Source organism: Mustela lutreola, chromosome 8 (genome assembly GCF_030435805.1).
Source record: "Mustela lutreola isolate mMusLut2 chromosome 8, mMusLut2.pri, whole genome shotgun sequence".
Lineage (NCBI taxonomy): Eukaryota > Metazoa > Chordata > Mammalia > Carnivora > Mustelidae > Mustela > Mustela lutreola.
In genome coordinates this window covers 64,261,638-64,278,881 of record NC_081297.1, presented here as the reverse complement: position 1 = coordinate 64,278,881, position 17,244 = coordinate 64,261,638, and the positions used below count along the sequence as shown (strand labels likewise).

The following is a 17,244-nucleotide window of genomic DNA, read 5'->3' as shown; positions in this document are numbered from 1 at the left end:
GCACTACACCTTGAAATCAGTGTGCTTTCCAGCAAAAGGTGTTTACAGGCACTGAGTTTACAGAGACATTTAGGAGACAAAAATCTCTTCTCAGAGAGCTCACAGTTACCTTCATGAGCCAACAAGGAAGGTAGAGAGGAGGCAGATCATGAAGGGTTTTATATGACACAGTGGGAAGTTTGATTGTATTTTATGAGGAACAGACATTCGTGATCATAGTTAAGTCCATATATCTCCATCCAACTCTAATGACCTCCTTAGTCTTTCTTATCCTCTTACCGACTCAAGTTAACGTGAGGAAAGATCTGATTTTATTTCTTCCCCACCATTTGTGGGGGCAGGGCATACCTGATGGCTTACCTCTAAGGGGAGGTATCCTATCTAGCTGTCCTAGAAGGAGAAATCTAGAGCTACTATCTTGACTTCTCTCAGCACCAAAAAGTTCTGCAAAACCCAGACCCTTTTAGTTTACCTCTTCATGACTGAGGTCCAAGAGGGGGCTGCGGCATCCCATCTGCATTCCAGGAAACAGAATAGAGTACAGTCCTACCATCTCTTAAGGAAGATTTCCTGAAGATCCTGAGCAGCACTTCTTCTTATGGCTCATTGGTCAGGGGGCACTGAAATACGCTCTTTATTTTGGTCAGCCACACCCAGCTGAAAGTTCAGCTGTGAAGGAAATGGAGAAGTGGAGATCTGTGTCTGTCTTTCTCTCTGCTTATTCCACCATAGCACTTTTCAGACTATGTTGGAAATTTCTTTTCCATCTTCTGAGATTAACCAGTAGCTTCCTGAGGCTAGAAGCTCTGTTTTATTCAAATAACCCCATCGGTGAGTCACACTACATTGTGTGCGATAACTCAATGACTGACGTTCATGTGGAGATGACTACCAGATAATTGAGTATGTGTGAATTGGCCAGGAAATTTAGGACTTGTGTAATGAATGGAAAAATCAATTTATAGCAAATGGGTCTAGGAGAATTACTGAGAAGTATTACTTGTACAGTGATGCTTTTAGGGCATTGACAGCAACGTGTCCTGCAGCTGTGTTACCTTTTTGGAAAGGAGAGGCTCCTCCACTGTTTCTTAGACCTTTAATAACCTGTTTCTAATCTTGCCAGATGGGAACCGCATTACCCTTATAGACCTAAAACAAGCATTCTCACATTCAGCTCTTTTAATTTTTTCCTAATTCCAGTATTAAATGGTTCACAATTTTTTTCTTTGCATCCGTGTTGTGAATAGATACATAATCTGGCATCATGGGTAAGGAAAGAAACTATACTTGTGCAGAATCCTAGTTGTTTTCTTATAAAATTCCTCTCCGAGAATAAATATAAATTAATTCTTTTCTTATACTGTAATTAATTGTAATATGCTACTCATTCCCCCTCTCCTGATTTTTGAGGCATAAAACACTCTTAGAATCCATAAAATATTGTGTTGTTTTCTTATATTTTTGATGTGCTCCATTTCAAGTAAAATATATGTTTTAGTATTTAAATAATGGAAATCAAGGTAAATTATTGTTACCTTTCAGGGCAGTTTGGTGTTCGTGGTTGGAAAAATGGATGGGTTACTGATGGTTAGTGGTCGAAGACATAATGCTGATGACATTGTTGCTACTGGATTGGCTGTTGAATCAATAAAGACTGTTTATAGAGGAAGGTGAGTAGTAAAAATTATATGTTAGCACTTCCAGTGGAATCTAAATGTATCTTTACAGGGTGATTTGAGTCGTATTCTATAGAATCTCTAAGTGATTGGATTATTTTTGGCTAACCACAGCAAGAATTGGCCTTTGAATATTTATCTGAACATGGCAACTTCTTTGGTTGGAATTGAGAGGAATAAGATATAACCATATCCTGTACTTCAGTTTTTAATTATTACTATTTATGGAATTTTGAGGACTCTGGAGAATTCCACAAAAACATTGAACTTCCTGCAGTCCATCAAATTAGAAGTGGTGCCATTCAGGCTAATTAAGATAGATGCTATGCTGTAGGAATTTTACATCTGAGAATTGTTTCTCTTACTCTTCTCTAACTAAATTATTACAACATTTTAACACAGAGATTGACATAGTACACAAGTGCTAATTACAAATTCCATGGATAAAGTCAATTGCAAATCCTTTTATCTTTGCTTATTAACACAAGAAAAGATACTTGGTACATATTTGTGCAGTTCATGTCTATCTAGTAATTTATAATCATGGATATATATCTATATATCTTTATATCTATATCTATAGATATAGATATATCTTTAAAGCACTCAATGTCCCTTTAGATTTTTAGGAAGTAGGAAAAATTAATAAAACCACAGAGAATCAGTTCCTAAAATGCATAGTTTTTGTGATGACGTGGCTTCCTCTGAGATGTAAACTTAGTGGGGCACTAGACTCTCTCTCGGGTCACTGTTGTATTCCCAGTACTCAGCACAGCACGTGGCACACAGTAGGTGTTCAATAAATACATGTGGAATGAAGGAAGGGCATATTTAGCTCTACAGTGACTTCCATTGTTTCATGCATCCATTCAGCAAATATTTATTGGGTGCCAGCTGTGTGCCACTGTTCTGGACGCATGTGGCAGTGAACAAAACTGGCCAGGTTTCTGCCCTTGTGAAGCTCACTTTCTCATTAGGGGAAACAGACAGTAACTGTAGAGACAGAGAAGTCAAGAACACATGGGCTGGTGCTAAGTGCCATGTAGGAAGAACACAGGGCTGGGTGGGAGTGTGCTTGCTGGTTTGTATAGGGTGGTCTGGGAATGCCTCACTAGTAAGGGGACGTTTGAGCGGAGACCTCACTCAGAACATCCTCCTCCCCTTGGCCTGCCAGGTTCCCCTGCCTGCCCTGGCCTGGGTCTGACCTCTCCCCACCACTCTCTGCTTCACTACTCTGCTCCAGGCACACTGGCCTTCTTGCTGTTCCTCAAACCTGCCAAGCTCGTTCCTACCTCAGAACCTTTTCGCTTTCCGTTCCTTCTGCCCGGAAACCTCTTCCTCCAGATCTTCGCATGGCTCGCGTCCTCACTTCACTCAGGTCTCTGCTCCAGTGTCCGCTCCTCAGGGAGGCACTCCCCCACCACCCTGCCTTCAGTGGTGCGGCTGCCCCGCACACCGCTCTGCCCCTTGGCCTGCCTTGCTTTCCTTCCCAGTGTGTACTCCAACATGACATTATTTTATATTTATTTGTTCTGTGTCTGACATGCAAGCTCCATGAAGACAGGGACTGTGTCCCTTTTATCACTCTGTCCCACTGTTCATGCCAGTGGTGGTTTTTAGTACATGTTCTGAGTCCTCGTTTTAATGGTAGTGACTGTGGCATTTTCTTTTCTAAACGACTCACTTCTGGGTAGTGTGGTGGGGATGTCTCCTCTCTGTTATTCCAACTGAGCAAAGCAAATAGGTCTGGTGGTGAAGGGAGTCCTGATGTGTTTGATCTGTCTCTCTTAGAATTGCTGTGTTTTCTGTGTCTGTATTTTATGATGAGCGCATTGTGGTGGTTGCGGAACAAAGACCCGACGCCTCCGAGGAGGACAGTTTCCAGTGGATGAGCCGAGTGTTGCAGGTGAGCACACACCCAGGGGACCTGTCCGGGCAGGTTGGCTTTGCCGTCACAGGTGGCGGCAGCCACTGCGGAAGTCTTCTCTTCATTGGGCCAGTTGTGACACCTTATTTTTGTCTTGCCAGTCAGTACTCAGACATTCCGGGTACCATTAACAAAATAATATAATTAGTACCGTTTCTCCCTCTGGACTACCTAGTATTTTTCTGCTCAAGTTGCCAAAAACAATTAAATTGACCTGCCTCAGCAAATTCTTCCCCTTTTTTTGTGTGCCCGAGTGTGTGGTAACCAGGAAAGTTTAAACTGACCGTGTGCAGAACACATCTGTGACAGGAATCAATCCACTTGTCAACAGCTGTAGTCCTACTACATATGTTCTGTAATGGGTGGCTCGCATGCAGGGGTCCAAGCAAATGTAAGATGTTGTTCTTACTCTGAAGGAGCTTTCCTGTGGAGTTAGAGAGCTAGGTGAGATAAGCTGTTAGGGAAGGAGGAAGACCTGGGTTCTGTGTAAGGGATATGTCACTAGTTGCACTAGTAGCACGGGTAGCATATTGAGAAGAGTCTGGTCTTCATTTGCAATTACAGCCTTTGAATTGCAGCACCCCTCAGTTCCAGATGTTACTTAACCTTACTGAGTTTATTTCCCAACCTGTAAAGTGGGGATAAAAGAGCTGTGGGAGGGATTCAGTGAGATCATTATTTGAAGTAGACAGGATACTGTATACTGAGAGTCATGTCAGCAAATACACATAGTAGGCCCAGTAAATATTTGTGGTCCAAAGAAAGCATGGACTGTCTTTGACAAAGAAGATTCTAAGTTATTGGAAGTGTTCCCAGCATTATTGCTTGTCTGCTTGGGGCATTTGGGTGTATTCATGCCACTTAGTAGTAATGTTAGAGAAATGATGCAAGCCTGAGATGAGTGATAGTGCTAGATGCCTTTCAAAATTTCTTTTTATCTTTGGGGCCTGTGGTTCTGAATTATCAGCTGATAGAACATGGGCTATTTGTAGCAAAAAGACAAGGAAGATAATCTGCTGAGCATTGGCTGGTCAGAAAAGACTATGAAGAGGTGGGACTGGGCTGATCTCCAAAAGGAGATGGCTAAGAATCAGACCTGCACAGAGAATATTGTTCATACCATTCATGTTTTCGAACAAACAAAATGCTTATTTCATTTGGAATGAATTGTGAGGCATGATAGTAGAATGTTCTGATGAATTGCACATTTTTTTTCCCTATTAAAGAAACTGAAACTTCCCTACATGTTTCTTATTTTTCCCTAGAAAGCAATTATAGGAATTATATGCACTGCTCACTTGCTAATCCAAATTCTTGTAAAAGTCATTTGGAGTCTGATTTGGGTATGAAATGAGAGGGCATTATTTCCCCAGTAATTTAGCTTCTCAGCTTAGAGTATTTGGATCTACAGTAGTGCAATAAGGACCCTACATGTTCTGGTAGGTTAGAGCTCAGAGGATCTACGTATAATATAAACTAAATACTTAACTCAGCACCTTTTAAAGAAGGTGATGGATTGATGACTTGCCAGGTAGTGTATTTTCATGGGGGAATCCAGGCTACAGGTAATAGATTTACTAACTGTCTATATATTCTAAAATACCAGAGACTTGGGAACCCTGCCAGACTTTCTATTTTCCAGTTGTCTCTGTTGATTAGTAGGATAGTCTGAGGAATGTGATGTTCAGGTTTATTCCTTTGCACTGTTAAGTTGTTTTAATAAAAAGCCTTGTCAGTCTTTTATGACCATTGGTCCATTCTTCTAAGGCTGTATCTTCTTTTCAGTAAGATTTATGGGTGATGCAGTTGAACTCTCTCAGGTGTGTTTGGAACTAGTATTTTTTTTTTTTTAAGATTTTATTTATTTATTTGACAGACAGAGATCACAAGTAGGTAGAGAGGCAGGCAGAGAGAGAGGAGGAAGCAGGCTCCCCGCCGAGCAGAGAGCCCGATGCGGGACTCGATCCCAGGACCTGAGATCATGACCCGAGCCGAAGGCTGCGGCCCAACCTACTGAGCCACCCAGGCGCCCCTGGAACTAGTATTAATAGTCAGTTTTAAAAGGTGGTTGAAGCAGAGAATCATAAAAATGAGAAATTCTTCAAGTATTAAACTTTTACACGAAGCATACAAATATCTGCATTCATTTCATATAGAGCAGTATGTGTAGGAGTACACCAGTTTGCATTCCATGTTAACCTGCGTCTGTAAGCGACATCTAATTGGATGGTCTGTGGTTTCTATTTTCATTTCCTGTAAGTTAGACTAGAATGCAAGTATGTGCAGAGGGACTGGAACACATAATCCTTACCTTTTAGAATTAACTTGTGTTTACCAGCAATAGCTTTTTAACGAGTCTTTCCAAACAAACCACAACTCTCTCTGTCCTTTTACACTCTGTTTTTATCAATTGATGTAATAGTTAAATTATGTGAACACAAGAAATGCACAAAAGGTGTAGAAGCATGCACAGCTGGTGTTCAGCAGGAGCATAGGTGCGTGGCTGGGAGCGATGGTGCAGTGAAGGGGCCAGTGACCTCCAGGGTTCAGTGTGCAGTGGGCCTCCCCTCAGTGTTTTGCAGACGGGATTCTGGGTAACTCAGTGAGCCAGTTAAGCCAGAACCCACTTCCAGGGTTTCTCTTGTGTTCATAATAAAAATACTTTGCCTCTACAGAATTGAGCTGTGTTGTATATTAAAAGAACCAAAACAAATCTCTGGGTTTTGGACATTAGCATTCAAGAGAGAGCATATTGAGGTGTATGAATCAGTATCCACCGCTGTCCATTTAGATCGTATCTTACCCATCCTCTGTTGATCTCTGCCATTGCTTAAAGAAATATGAAACTTCACATGTATGAGATCTTAATAATCTAGGAGATTCTAGACCTAGAATGGATAGAAAAGGAAAAATCCTGGGGCGCCTGGGTGGCTCAGTGGGTTAAGCCGCTGCCTTCGGCTCAAGTCATGATCTCAGGGTCCTGGGATCGAGTCCCGCATCGGGCTCTCTGCTCAGCAGGGAGCCTGCTTCCCTCTCTCTCACTCTCTCTCTCTTCCTGCCTCTCCATCTACTTGTGATTTCTCTCTGTCAAATAAATAAATAAAATCTTTATTAAAAAAAAAAAAAAAGGAAAAATCCTAGAGTAGAATAATGGATTACATTAGGAGGATGTCAAAGACAGCAAAATTAATCTTACTGAATATTTTTCTTTGTGTTTCTCTAGGCGATCGATAGCATTCATCAAGTGGGTGTTTATTGTCTTGCTCTGGTGCCTGCCAATACATTGCCAAAAACTCCTCTAGGAGGGATCCACATATCCCAGACGAAACAGCTCTTTCTGGAGGGATCTCTGCATCCTTGCAATATCCTCATGTGCCCACATACATGTGTGACCAATTTGCCAAAACCCCGACAGAAGCAGCCAGGTAATACGCTATCTTTGAAGACATTGCGTGAAAATTACAACTTCAAGAAGCTGACTTTTGGTGGCATAATGCTTTCTCGAGAGTTGGATTTTACAAAGACGGGTAACACAAGAGTAGCCTGAGATGACCAAAAGCAGGGAGGACTTAGAGCCTGCAGAATTGCCTTCTCTGAGTTTATTACCGGCTTCCTCTTCTGAGTACTTCTGTAGTGTGCTTCCATTTCCTCTGCATGTAAGGTTTGAGGTCAAGATGATCAAAATCTCACTTGTTAGAACTAGAATAAAACAAGTCCTCTAAGAGTAGGTTCTGATAATATAGAATAGCTAGTATTTATTGAGTACTTACTAAAAGCCAAATACAAGCTAAACATGTACGTGTGTGATTTGAAAGTGTTGCCCCCAGCTGTGGAAAATAAAGTGCAGAAAAGTTAAGAATTGTGCTCGAAGTCACATAGCTAGTTAGTGGCCGAGTTGAGACCCACACCGGTTGTAATGCTAAAATCCACATTCCGAATCACTATATTATACTGCCTTTCTGTTGGGAATCACCGAGAGTCATCCCTCAGTCCTGCTAAGCTTTAGGGGTCTGGTTTGGGCCTGTAATATCTCTGGGGAGCAAGATAATTTCAAAATTGTTTACGTCATAATCACAAGATAAATAGCATATTTTGCATTTGCCGTGTTCCGGTGAATTTGAGATGCAAGTAAGTATATGTGAATTGCCATATGGAAAAGAGGAAAAAAAAAAAAAACCCAAATAGTCCATTTCACCTTTTGGCCTTATTTCTGAGCAGACGGTTTACAAGGCCAAGTAAGAGGCTAAAGGGAGGAGTAATTGATGGTCAATTATGTTGAAATATCTGTTCAACCCAACATAAAATCATTATGTTTTTTGATGCTGTTTTAATTGAGAAGTTAATAAGAAGCTCCTAGTTTTCTGAATGCCTGAAAACACATGAGATCCAAAATCTGGATTTTATAGATTGTGCCACCACCATGCACACATGTGTGTACACACACACACACACACACACACAGTATACATCAGCACACTGGCCTCCAAATGTGTTGGGAAGAGACAAGTTATTGGGGAGATTAGGAAGGGAAGGCGAAGTGTGGCATTTAATCATATTTCTGTAAGATAGCTTTTGCTGAAAGGTAAACATAATGTACAACAATAAAATATAAGGTTAGCCTCTTACTTTCTAGGACATTTTTATTCAAGACATTATCCTCACACTATTGAAATTTTAATATACTCTGCTTTGCAAAAGTTACTTCCCTGGTCTGGTGGCTGAAGATGATGTCACAGTTTATCTAGATAGATGTTATTATCAACTCATCCATTAGCCTTAATAACAGCATGTATAGAGCTAAAAGTATGTATGATATTTATCAGTTTCTGCTAGTGGAAATAAGAGTTTATGGAGTCATATTCTGAAGGGGCAGTCAAAATCAAGAAGTCTGTGAATAATTCATCAAAAAATATATAAAAACTGTCTTCCTGTTGCCTGCCTACACATCTGGCAGATGTGTATAACACACAACGCCTTCTCCAACTCACATCTTGATTTACTGAAGACCTACATTCATTTGTCATATGAGTGAAATCCTGTTTTATTTTTTTATTATTAATTTTAAAGATTTTATTTATTTGTCAGAGAGAGGGGGCACACAAGGAGAGGGAACAGCAGGCAGAGGGAGAAGCAGGCTCCCTGCTGAGCAAAGATCCCGATGCGGGACTCGATCCTAGATCTCTGGAATTATGACCTGAGCCAAGGGCAGATGCTTAGCTGACTGAGCCACCCAAACATCCCTAAAATCCTATTTTAGTAAATAGTTTTTAATATGTGAAAGATCTTTTTTAATTGAAATATGATCAACATACATTGTTATAGTAGTTTCAGGTGTACAATGTAATGATTCAGCAGTTCTGAATAACCTTATTCAGTGTTCATAATGGTAAGTGTACTTTTAATAATAAATAGCATTTAATCTAGGATATTTTTTTTAAAAGATTTTATTTATTTATTTGACAGAGAGATAGAGATTACAAGTAAGCAGACAGAGGGAGAGGGAGAAGCAGGCTTCCTGCTGAGCAAGGCGGGGCTCGATCCCAGGACCCCGAGACCATGACCTGGGCCGAAGGCAGATGCTTAATGACTGAGCCACCCAGGGGCCCCATAATCTAGGATTCTTTTAACAAAACTTTCATGTCATAGTAGATGCTTAAAAGATGCTACCTAGGACATAGTAGATGCTTAAGAGATTGCTTTTGTTAGCCAGAGTTCAATTTTATTAAATGATAAAACTTATATATAAAAGACTTATTCCTAAGCCCCCACAGGTATGGCATCTGCCTTGTCTAATGAAAGCATTGGGTTTGGATTCTGTATTTTTGCCATCTGTTGTAATTGCCTGCTAAGATCTTAGTGGGATGGGTATGGGTTGGACCAAAGCAGTTTGAAAACCATGGGACATAATGTGGGGATAACATGAGAGGTTGGGATTCAAGAAGAATACAGGAAAATGGTGATGAATAGGAGTGAGGTAAGAAAGGAGAAGAAAAGGAAGATGGATAAGATGTTAAGGCAGCCTAGTGACAAAAGTCCTAGTGAGCTGCCTGTTGGGGCTATTGTGTAAAGAATGGGAAATGTGATAGGACTGATTTTGGCTGCAAATCTCAGAAAAACCTAATAGCAGCTTAAAAAACAAGAGCAAAGTTTTTCTTTCTCAGGTAAAAGAAATTCAGAGCTGGGCAGTGGGGGACCCGAGTGGTAGCTCCCCTGTCACTGTGGTTCCAGCTTCCCATCTTCTTGCTCTGGCATTGTATCAGTCACCTTTTATTACAGCCGTGCCACATAACAAATAGCTGTAAAAATGTGATAGCTTCAAAGAAGCACTTATTTTTCACTCACGGGATGTGGCTCTGCTGAACTTGGCTGGGACCAGCTGGGCTTGGCCTGACTCCAGGTTGTAGGTTGGGTTCAGAATTGTTCCGTGTGTCTCCTCATCATGGGACCAGCAGCTACTGTGCCATATTCTTAAGGCAGATGGCAAAAGCAAGAAAGCAAGCCAAACCACACAAGCATATTTCAAGCTTCTGTTTGTGTCATGGCTCCTAACATGTCATTGTCCAAAACAAGTTCAGACCATGCCCAGAGTCAGTGGAGTGGAGAGGTATACTCCTGTCATATAATCATAGCAACAACAGGAAGGAAAGGAAGGATTATAAGAAAATAAAACAATCTGCCATGGCCATCCTAGCGTATTGCCTCAGGGCCCAGTTAGGCCCCCTGACCTCCAGCCATCATTTTTACATTCCAGCTAAGTGGGAAAAAAGACAAGGAAGGAAATGTCCTTTAAACATATTTGTTTAAATATTTGTTGCCGTTTAAACATATTTTCTAGAAATTGCACATATTACTTTCTCTTACATATTAGTCTCCCACACTAAAAGAATATAATCTTAATTCCAGGTATTTATTTGCCCAGCCTTAAACTGGGGGGTCTTTTATTAAGGAGGAAGAGGAGACCAGATATTGGGATTGATGACTGGTATTCTTTGCCATAGGAAACTTGCATAACTTGTGGGGGAAAACAGGAAGGGGTATTTACAGGTACAGCAAGGTATCAGCAGTTAGCCTTCCAGATGTTACTGCTTCCAATTATTTTTCACTTTCTATGATCCTTAGACTTAAAGAATACACACAGAAGGACCTCAAGAAATTGCTGCTTAATTATTTTTGCTGTTTAAAACTAGTCTGAAAAATTCACTTTTGGGGCGCCTGGGTGGCTCAGTGAGTTAAGCCTCTGCCTTCAGCTCAGGTCATGATCTCAGGGTCCTGGGATCAAGCCCCGCGTCGGGCTTTCTGCTCAGCAGAAGTGTCATTCCCCTCTCTCTCTCTCTGCCTGATTCTATGCCTATTATGTGATCTCTGTCTGTCACATAAATAAATAAATAAAATCTTTAAAAAAAATTCACTTTTAACGATGCACCACCTTTATTAATTTTACAGTATAATTTGAGATTGGGTAGCTAACACAGATATACTCTGACTCCCTTCCCTGTATAAAAGGCTGTCTCCAGTATGACATATCTTGTATGTAACTTGTTACACAGTTTCTTAGGAAAGAGTTTTGCATATTACACTTAAAATTGCAGTAGACTCTTTGTAGACTAAAATTGTTCAGCACAGTGTTGAGGTACTTTATACTTCTTGGGTTTTTTATTCAATTTGAAAAAAAAGTTAAACTCTTCATTTTGAAATAATTTCACACTTCAGTTTGCCAAGTATTACAGAGAATTCCCTTATACCCTCTACCCATACTTCCCCCATTATTTAGAGTCTTATCATTTAAGTGATTTTGTTCCAGCATATTTAGGATCAACAGATTTTGGCAATAAAAGATATTTAATATTAATTCAAATGCAGTAGCATCAGCCTTATTAAAAATTTGGCTGGTACTAAGTTTAGTTATCTTTTAGCCATCTGCCTTGTTTGATACCATAGAGTCTTCAAGTGACTGTCAAGAAAGGCATTCAGCACCCTAGCGCTTTTTTTCTTGAAGAAAGGGAGAGTTCTCCCTTTTTATTTTATTTTTTAATTCAAATCCAATTAATTAACATATTGTGTATTATTAGTTTCAGAGGTAGAGTTCAGTGAGTTCTCCCTTTTTATTTGGAAGTGTCAAACCCATGGAAACGTTGAAAGAATACCACAGTGAATAACCTGCACACCTTCCCCTAGATTTAGTTTATTTACTAATGTAGTTACTAGATTAGTAGTTGACATTGTTTTACGGAACTCTTTGGAAATAAATTGCAGACATCACATTTCACCCCTAAATATTCTGTAGTGTATCTCCAAAGACAAAAAAAAAAAAGCTTCTAAAGTTTTCCTAATCAACAACAATGCCATTATTCTATTATGAAATTTAGCCTTGGGACGTCTGGGTGGCTAAGTTAGTTAAGGCTCTGACTCTTGATTTCAGCTCAGGTCATGAACTCAGGGTCAAGAGGTCGAGCCCTCTCAGGCTCCACACTGGGTGTGGACCCTGCTTGGGATTCTCTCTTTCCCCCTTTGCCCAACCCCCACCCCTCCCCCACCCCTGCTCCTGTACACGCAATCTCTTTAAAAAAGGGGGGGGCACCTGGGTGGCTCAGTGTGTTAAGACTCTTCCTTCCGCCCAGGTCATGATCTCAGGGTCCTGAGATGGAGCCCCACATCCGGCTTTCTGCTCAGCAGGGAGCCTGCTTCCCCCCTCTCTCTTCCTGGCTCACTGCCTATTTATGATCTCTCTCTGTCAAACAAATAAAATCTTAAAAAAAAAAAAAAAGAAAAGAAAAGAAAAAAAGAAATTTAACCTTAATATAATGCTATCATCTAGTAATATACAGTCTGTATTCAGATTTCTTCACCTGTTTATTACAACTCATTTTTTAAAATTTAGTATCCAGTCAAGGTTATGCATTGCATTTGGCTGCCATGTCCTTTAATTTAGAAGCTCCTAGCCTTATTTTCTCTTAAAGACATGGTTTTTGAAGAGTCCAGGCTAGTTGTCTTATAGAATGTCCCACAATGTGGATGTCATTACTCGTTTAATAAAGTACTTCTGAGATTCCTCATGAACCTACTCTCAGTTCTCAAAGATGGCAGATTTCTTTCCAGACCAGATATTCCTTACTGTTAAGTCCATTTTTAGGGTTATACTGTGATTGGAGCTAATGAAATTATTTATCGGTAGGAATTAGTACAACCAACTGTCCCCTCCTAGGAGTGAAAAATCCCTTATACCCAAGCTATAGGAACACCCGCTCCTCTCCTCCCTCCAGATTCCGGTCTCTTCTCTAGCTCTGTGTTGTTTTTTCCTTCTCTTTTCTTTCTTTCTTTCTTTTTTTTTTTTTAAGATTTTATTTATTTATTTGACAGAGAGAGTTCACAAGTAGGCAGAGAGGCAGCAGAGAGAGGGGAAGCAGGCTCCCTGGTGAGCAGAGAGCCAGATGCGGTGCTCGATCCCAGGGCCCTGAGATCATGACCTGAACTGAATGCAGAGGCTTAAACCACTGAGCCACCCAGGCGCCCCGTGTTGTTTTTTTCTAGCAGTTTCTACTACCTGACGTGATTTATTTGTGCATGTACTTACTGGTTGCCTTTCCTCAATAGAGTGCAGGCGGTTTGTCTTGTTCACTGTTGTGTCCCTAGTGCCTAGAAGAATGCGCTGTCTGAATTGCTGAGTGAATATGTGAACTAGTTTGGGTCAGTCTGGAAATATTTCAGGGATATAGTTTGAATTATCACCACTAGAGAGTTGATTCTGGCCTTTACTTACAGGTGTGGGCCCTGCTTCTGTGATGGTTGGAAATCTGGTTGCTGGAAAACGCATAGCGCAAGCTGCAGGAAGAGATCTTGGGCAAATTGAAGAGAATGACTTAGTGAGGAAGGTACGAGTTCAAATGTGTTGATTTTTATAAGCAAGTCAAGAACAGAACTTCTACATCCAGAAGTAGATGGGAGACGCATTATTCAACTTTTCCGAAGTTACTGACCCTGATTCTTTTTTCTGCTTTGACTTCAGCACCAGTTTCTGGCAGAGATTTTACAGTGGCGAGCCCAGGCAACTCCTGATCATGTACTCTTCATGCTGTTAAATGCCAAGGTACTGAAAATCCAATTGTATATATCTAATCAGATGAACATTATGGGAGGATCTTAGGCACTCTCAATCCCTTTCATCAGAAAATTTCCGTTGTCAACTCGGAGGGCAGAGTTACTGCTTTCTCCCTGCTTTGACAGATGAGGATAGATTGTGCAGTCACTTCAAGGTTGAAAGGAGACCTCCTGGAGTGTTATCTAATGCTAGCTCTCCTCGCGTTACAGTCCTAACTATAACTGATAGGAACAGTGATAGGAACACTGATAGGAACAGTGGGGCCAACGGTGCAATTCCATAGACCTACACATATGTAGGACGTATTATGGCATGCATGTCATTTTTTACCCAGCTTTAATTCTTGGATTTCCACCAGGAAGAAAATGACTTTAGATAAATACTTATTTTTTAACATTTTATTTACTATTTATTTGAGAGAGAGAGCACGAGAGAACATAAACAGGGGGAGTGGCAGAAGGAGGGAAGGAGGGCGCTGAACAGGGAGTCCAGGACTCGATCCCAGGACCCTGAGGTCATGACCTGAAATGAAGGCAAGACGCTTAATGGACTGAGCCACTCAGGTGCCCAATAGATAAATATTTTTTGAAACAAAGTTATTTTTACTATATACTTAAATGATTTATTGCTAACCCATAAAAAACAAATTGAAAATTACTCAAACCTTATTAAGTGGTGCTTCCTAATGGATGGTTTTATCAGAATGTAATATTTTTTTAAGTTAGGCGTTTTGTAGGCATATGCTGGGATCTGTTTTAATGGCTGAATCAGAGGCTAAAAGTATTGTGATGATGGCGCGTAGCATTATTTCCTGTCATCAGGTAGAGGACTATAGGGCCTATTGAAATTTCCTGGGCCACCCAACCTGTCTCCTTGCCCAGTGCCCCCAGATTCTGATGTATTTTATTCAAACACACCTTTGAGAGGTGTGTGTTTTTTTTTTTTAAGATTTTATTTATTTATTAGACAGAGATCATAAGTAGGCAGAGAGGCAGGCAGAGAAAGAGGGGGAAGCAGTCTCCCCGCTGAGCAGAGAGCCAGATGCGGGGCTCGATCCCAGGACCCTGGGATCATAACCTGAGCTGAAGGCAGAGGCTTTAACCCACTGAGCCACCCAGGCGCCCCCACCTTTGAGAGTTTATGTAGTAATAGAACTTCATGAGGGGAGTATGCTGCACATTTTAGTGAAAAGTCATTAAAAATCTAAAGAACCATTATTATCCAGTAGAAAACTTTTTGACTTCCTTGTTCTACCTCTAAATGAAGTGGGTTTCTCTCCAAGCTCGTGAATTCATTAGGGTCCTTCCATTTCAGTAAGAAGTTGTCAGTCCAGCTTACATCCCTACTCCACTTCCAGGCTGGGCTATAGTTAAAGCTATAGCCCTGTGAAACCTGTACCCCAGGTATTTGTTAGAAGGTTAGAAGGCATACTTTTAAATTTGCTTCTTGGTTAGAGAAATAATATATGTGCTGACTCAAAGACATTTAGTCCATTTATTCTTCTGCATATTCTAGTATTTTACCTTGGATTAGCCCAGAAGGTCAGAAAGGTTGGTGACCATATCACATTGTTCCCTCATGCCCAGGGGGAAAGAAAATTAAAGATTTATTCATTTATTTAAGAGAGAGAGAAAGAATGCAGGAGTTGGGGGAGCAGAGGAAGAGGGAGAGAGAGACTCTTAAGTAGGTACCACACCCAGTGTGGAGCCCAGTGTGGGGCTCATCATGACCCTGGGATCATAACCTGAGCTGAAACCCAGAGTCGGACACTTATCTGTGCCATTCAGGCACCCTCTCAAAAATTGGTTTTGGTTTTTTTTTTTTTAAGATTTAGTTTACTGCCGTACCATGGATCAAAAAGAGAAATATTGTAAAATATAAGAAATGGCCATACAGATTAACCCTGATTTTAGCCAAAGGGATATCCACTTTAGTGTTATAACCTTATTGTCCAACAATAGACAATTGACTAAGTAAATCATGGCATATAAAATTATAGCATGAAATACTATACAGCCATTCAAAAGAGTATTATAGAATATTTGATTATGCAGAAAATAGTCATAATGTGTAAGTGGTAAAAAATAGCATGTCAGACTTCAGCAAAATAATCTACTACCTAGGAGCACCTGTGTGGCTCAGTTGGTTAAGCATCTGACTCTTGATTTTGGCTCAGATCATGATTTCAGGGTCGTGAGATCAAGCCCTGCGCTGGCCTCCATGCTCCCTGCAGAGTCTACTTGAGATTCTCTCTCTTTCTCCCCTACCCCTCCCACTTATGCTCGTTCACTTGCTCTCTCTTTCTGAGATAAATAAATAAACCTTTAAAAAATAGTCAATAATCAAGTACCTACTAGACCCTTTTCTGGAGGCTGTATATTTCATAGTTCATTTTAAGATTGAGGAAACTGAGGCCCAGAGACATAAAATTACTTGCCTGAGAACTAGCAAGTGGTAGGACTAGGAAATAAGCTCTTTCATTTGAACTCAAAGCTGACTTCTGAGCCCACATTCTTTACCAATGCAATACACAGCTTCAGGCAGATAGTAAAATATGGTAATTTTTTTAATGTCGCATGTGAATTTATATATAATATATACTCAATTTTTATTTATTTTTCTTTATTTATCTGACAGAGATCACAAGTAGGCAGAGAGGCAGGCAGAGAGAGAGGAGGAAGCAGGCTCCCTGCAGAGCAGAGAGCCCGATGTGGGGCTCGATCCCAGGACTCTGGGATCATGACCTGAGCCGAAGGCAGAGGCTTAACCCACTGAGCCACCCAGGTGTCCCTATACTCAATTTTTAAAAGCCAGGAAAATACATTGCAAAATGTTGATAGTGGTTACATCTGAATTATATTTTACTTGTCTCTATTTTCCATATTGAACATGTACTATTTTATATTAGTGAAACTTAAAAGTTATTTTAAAAATAGCTCAATAAAATTTGTTTTTCTTGTGAGACTTTTTGAGTTATAGAGTTGCAATAATTAAGATAGGGTGGTATTAGCACAATAGGCAGAGAATAATTCGGTTTTATTTAGTGAAGTGGGAGATAGGCATATGCGGTGACCCCACAATTCCATCTCTAGGTCTGCCCTCCACCAAAACTCATGTGTTTATGCATGAGGGTACATATACAAAAATGCTATTGTCCATCAGCAGCAGAATGGATGAATAAATTGTTGTGTGTTTATACAGTTAAATACTACGCAGCAATAAATACGAGAACTACACCCGGGCACTACAGCAGAGGTGACTATTAATGTTGAGAGAAAGAAGCAAAACACAGAAATTTATACCATATGGTTACATTTCTATAAAACGAAACCTTCCATGGGTGGTAACATTATGAAGAGAAGGAAATCAGTGATTAAGATTAAAAACTCAAAATAGTGGTTACATACAGAGGAAAGGAAAAGATGAGAGTAGGCCAGGGTGGAGGGACCCCTAAGGGTGCTTTTGTGCTGCTGGCAGTGGTGTTTTTCATGCCATGCTGGTTCTTATGCTGATGCTTGCTTCGTGATTTTTCTGTTACGTAATAC

At 40.5% G+C, this 17,244-nt stretch overlaps 1 protein-coding gene across 3 annotated transcripts in view; it reads left to right on the top strand.

Moving 5' to 3' along the window:
* DIP2B (disco interacting protein 2 homolog B) overlaps positions 1-17,244 on the top strand; it is a 229,142-nt gene that overhangs the window by 186,416 nt on the left and 25,482 nt on the right. For all 3 annotated transcript variants that reach the window (XM_059185367.1, XM_059185366.1, XM_059185365.1), the window contains 5 exons: positions 1,543-1,670; positions 3,468-3,582; positions 6,827-7,028; positions 13,363-13,472; positions 13,607-13,687. In XM_059185367.1, coding sequence (XP_059041350.1) covers positions 1,543-1,670; positions 3,468-3,582; positions 6,827-7,028; positions 13,363-13,472; positions 13,607-13,687 — 636 coding nt within the window. The remainder of the gene's footprint in view (positions 1-1,542; positions 1,671-3,467; positions 3,583-6,826; positions 7,029-13,362; positions 13,473-13,606; positions 13,688-17,244) is intronic.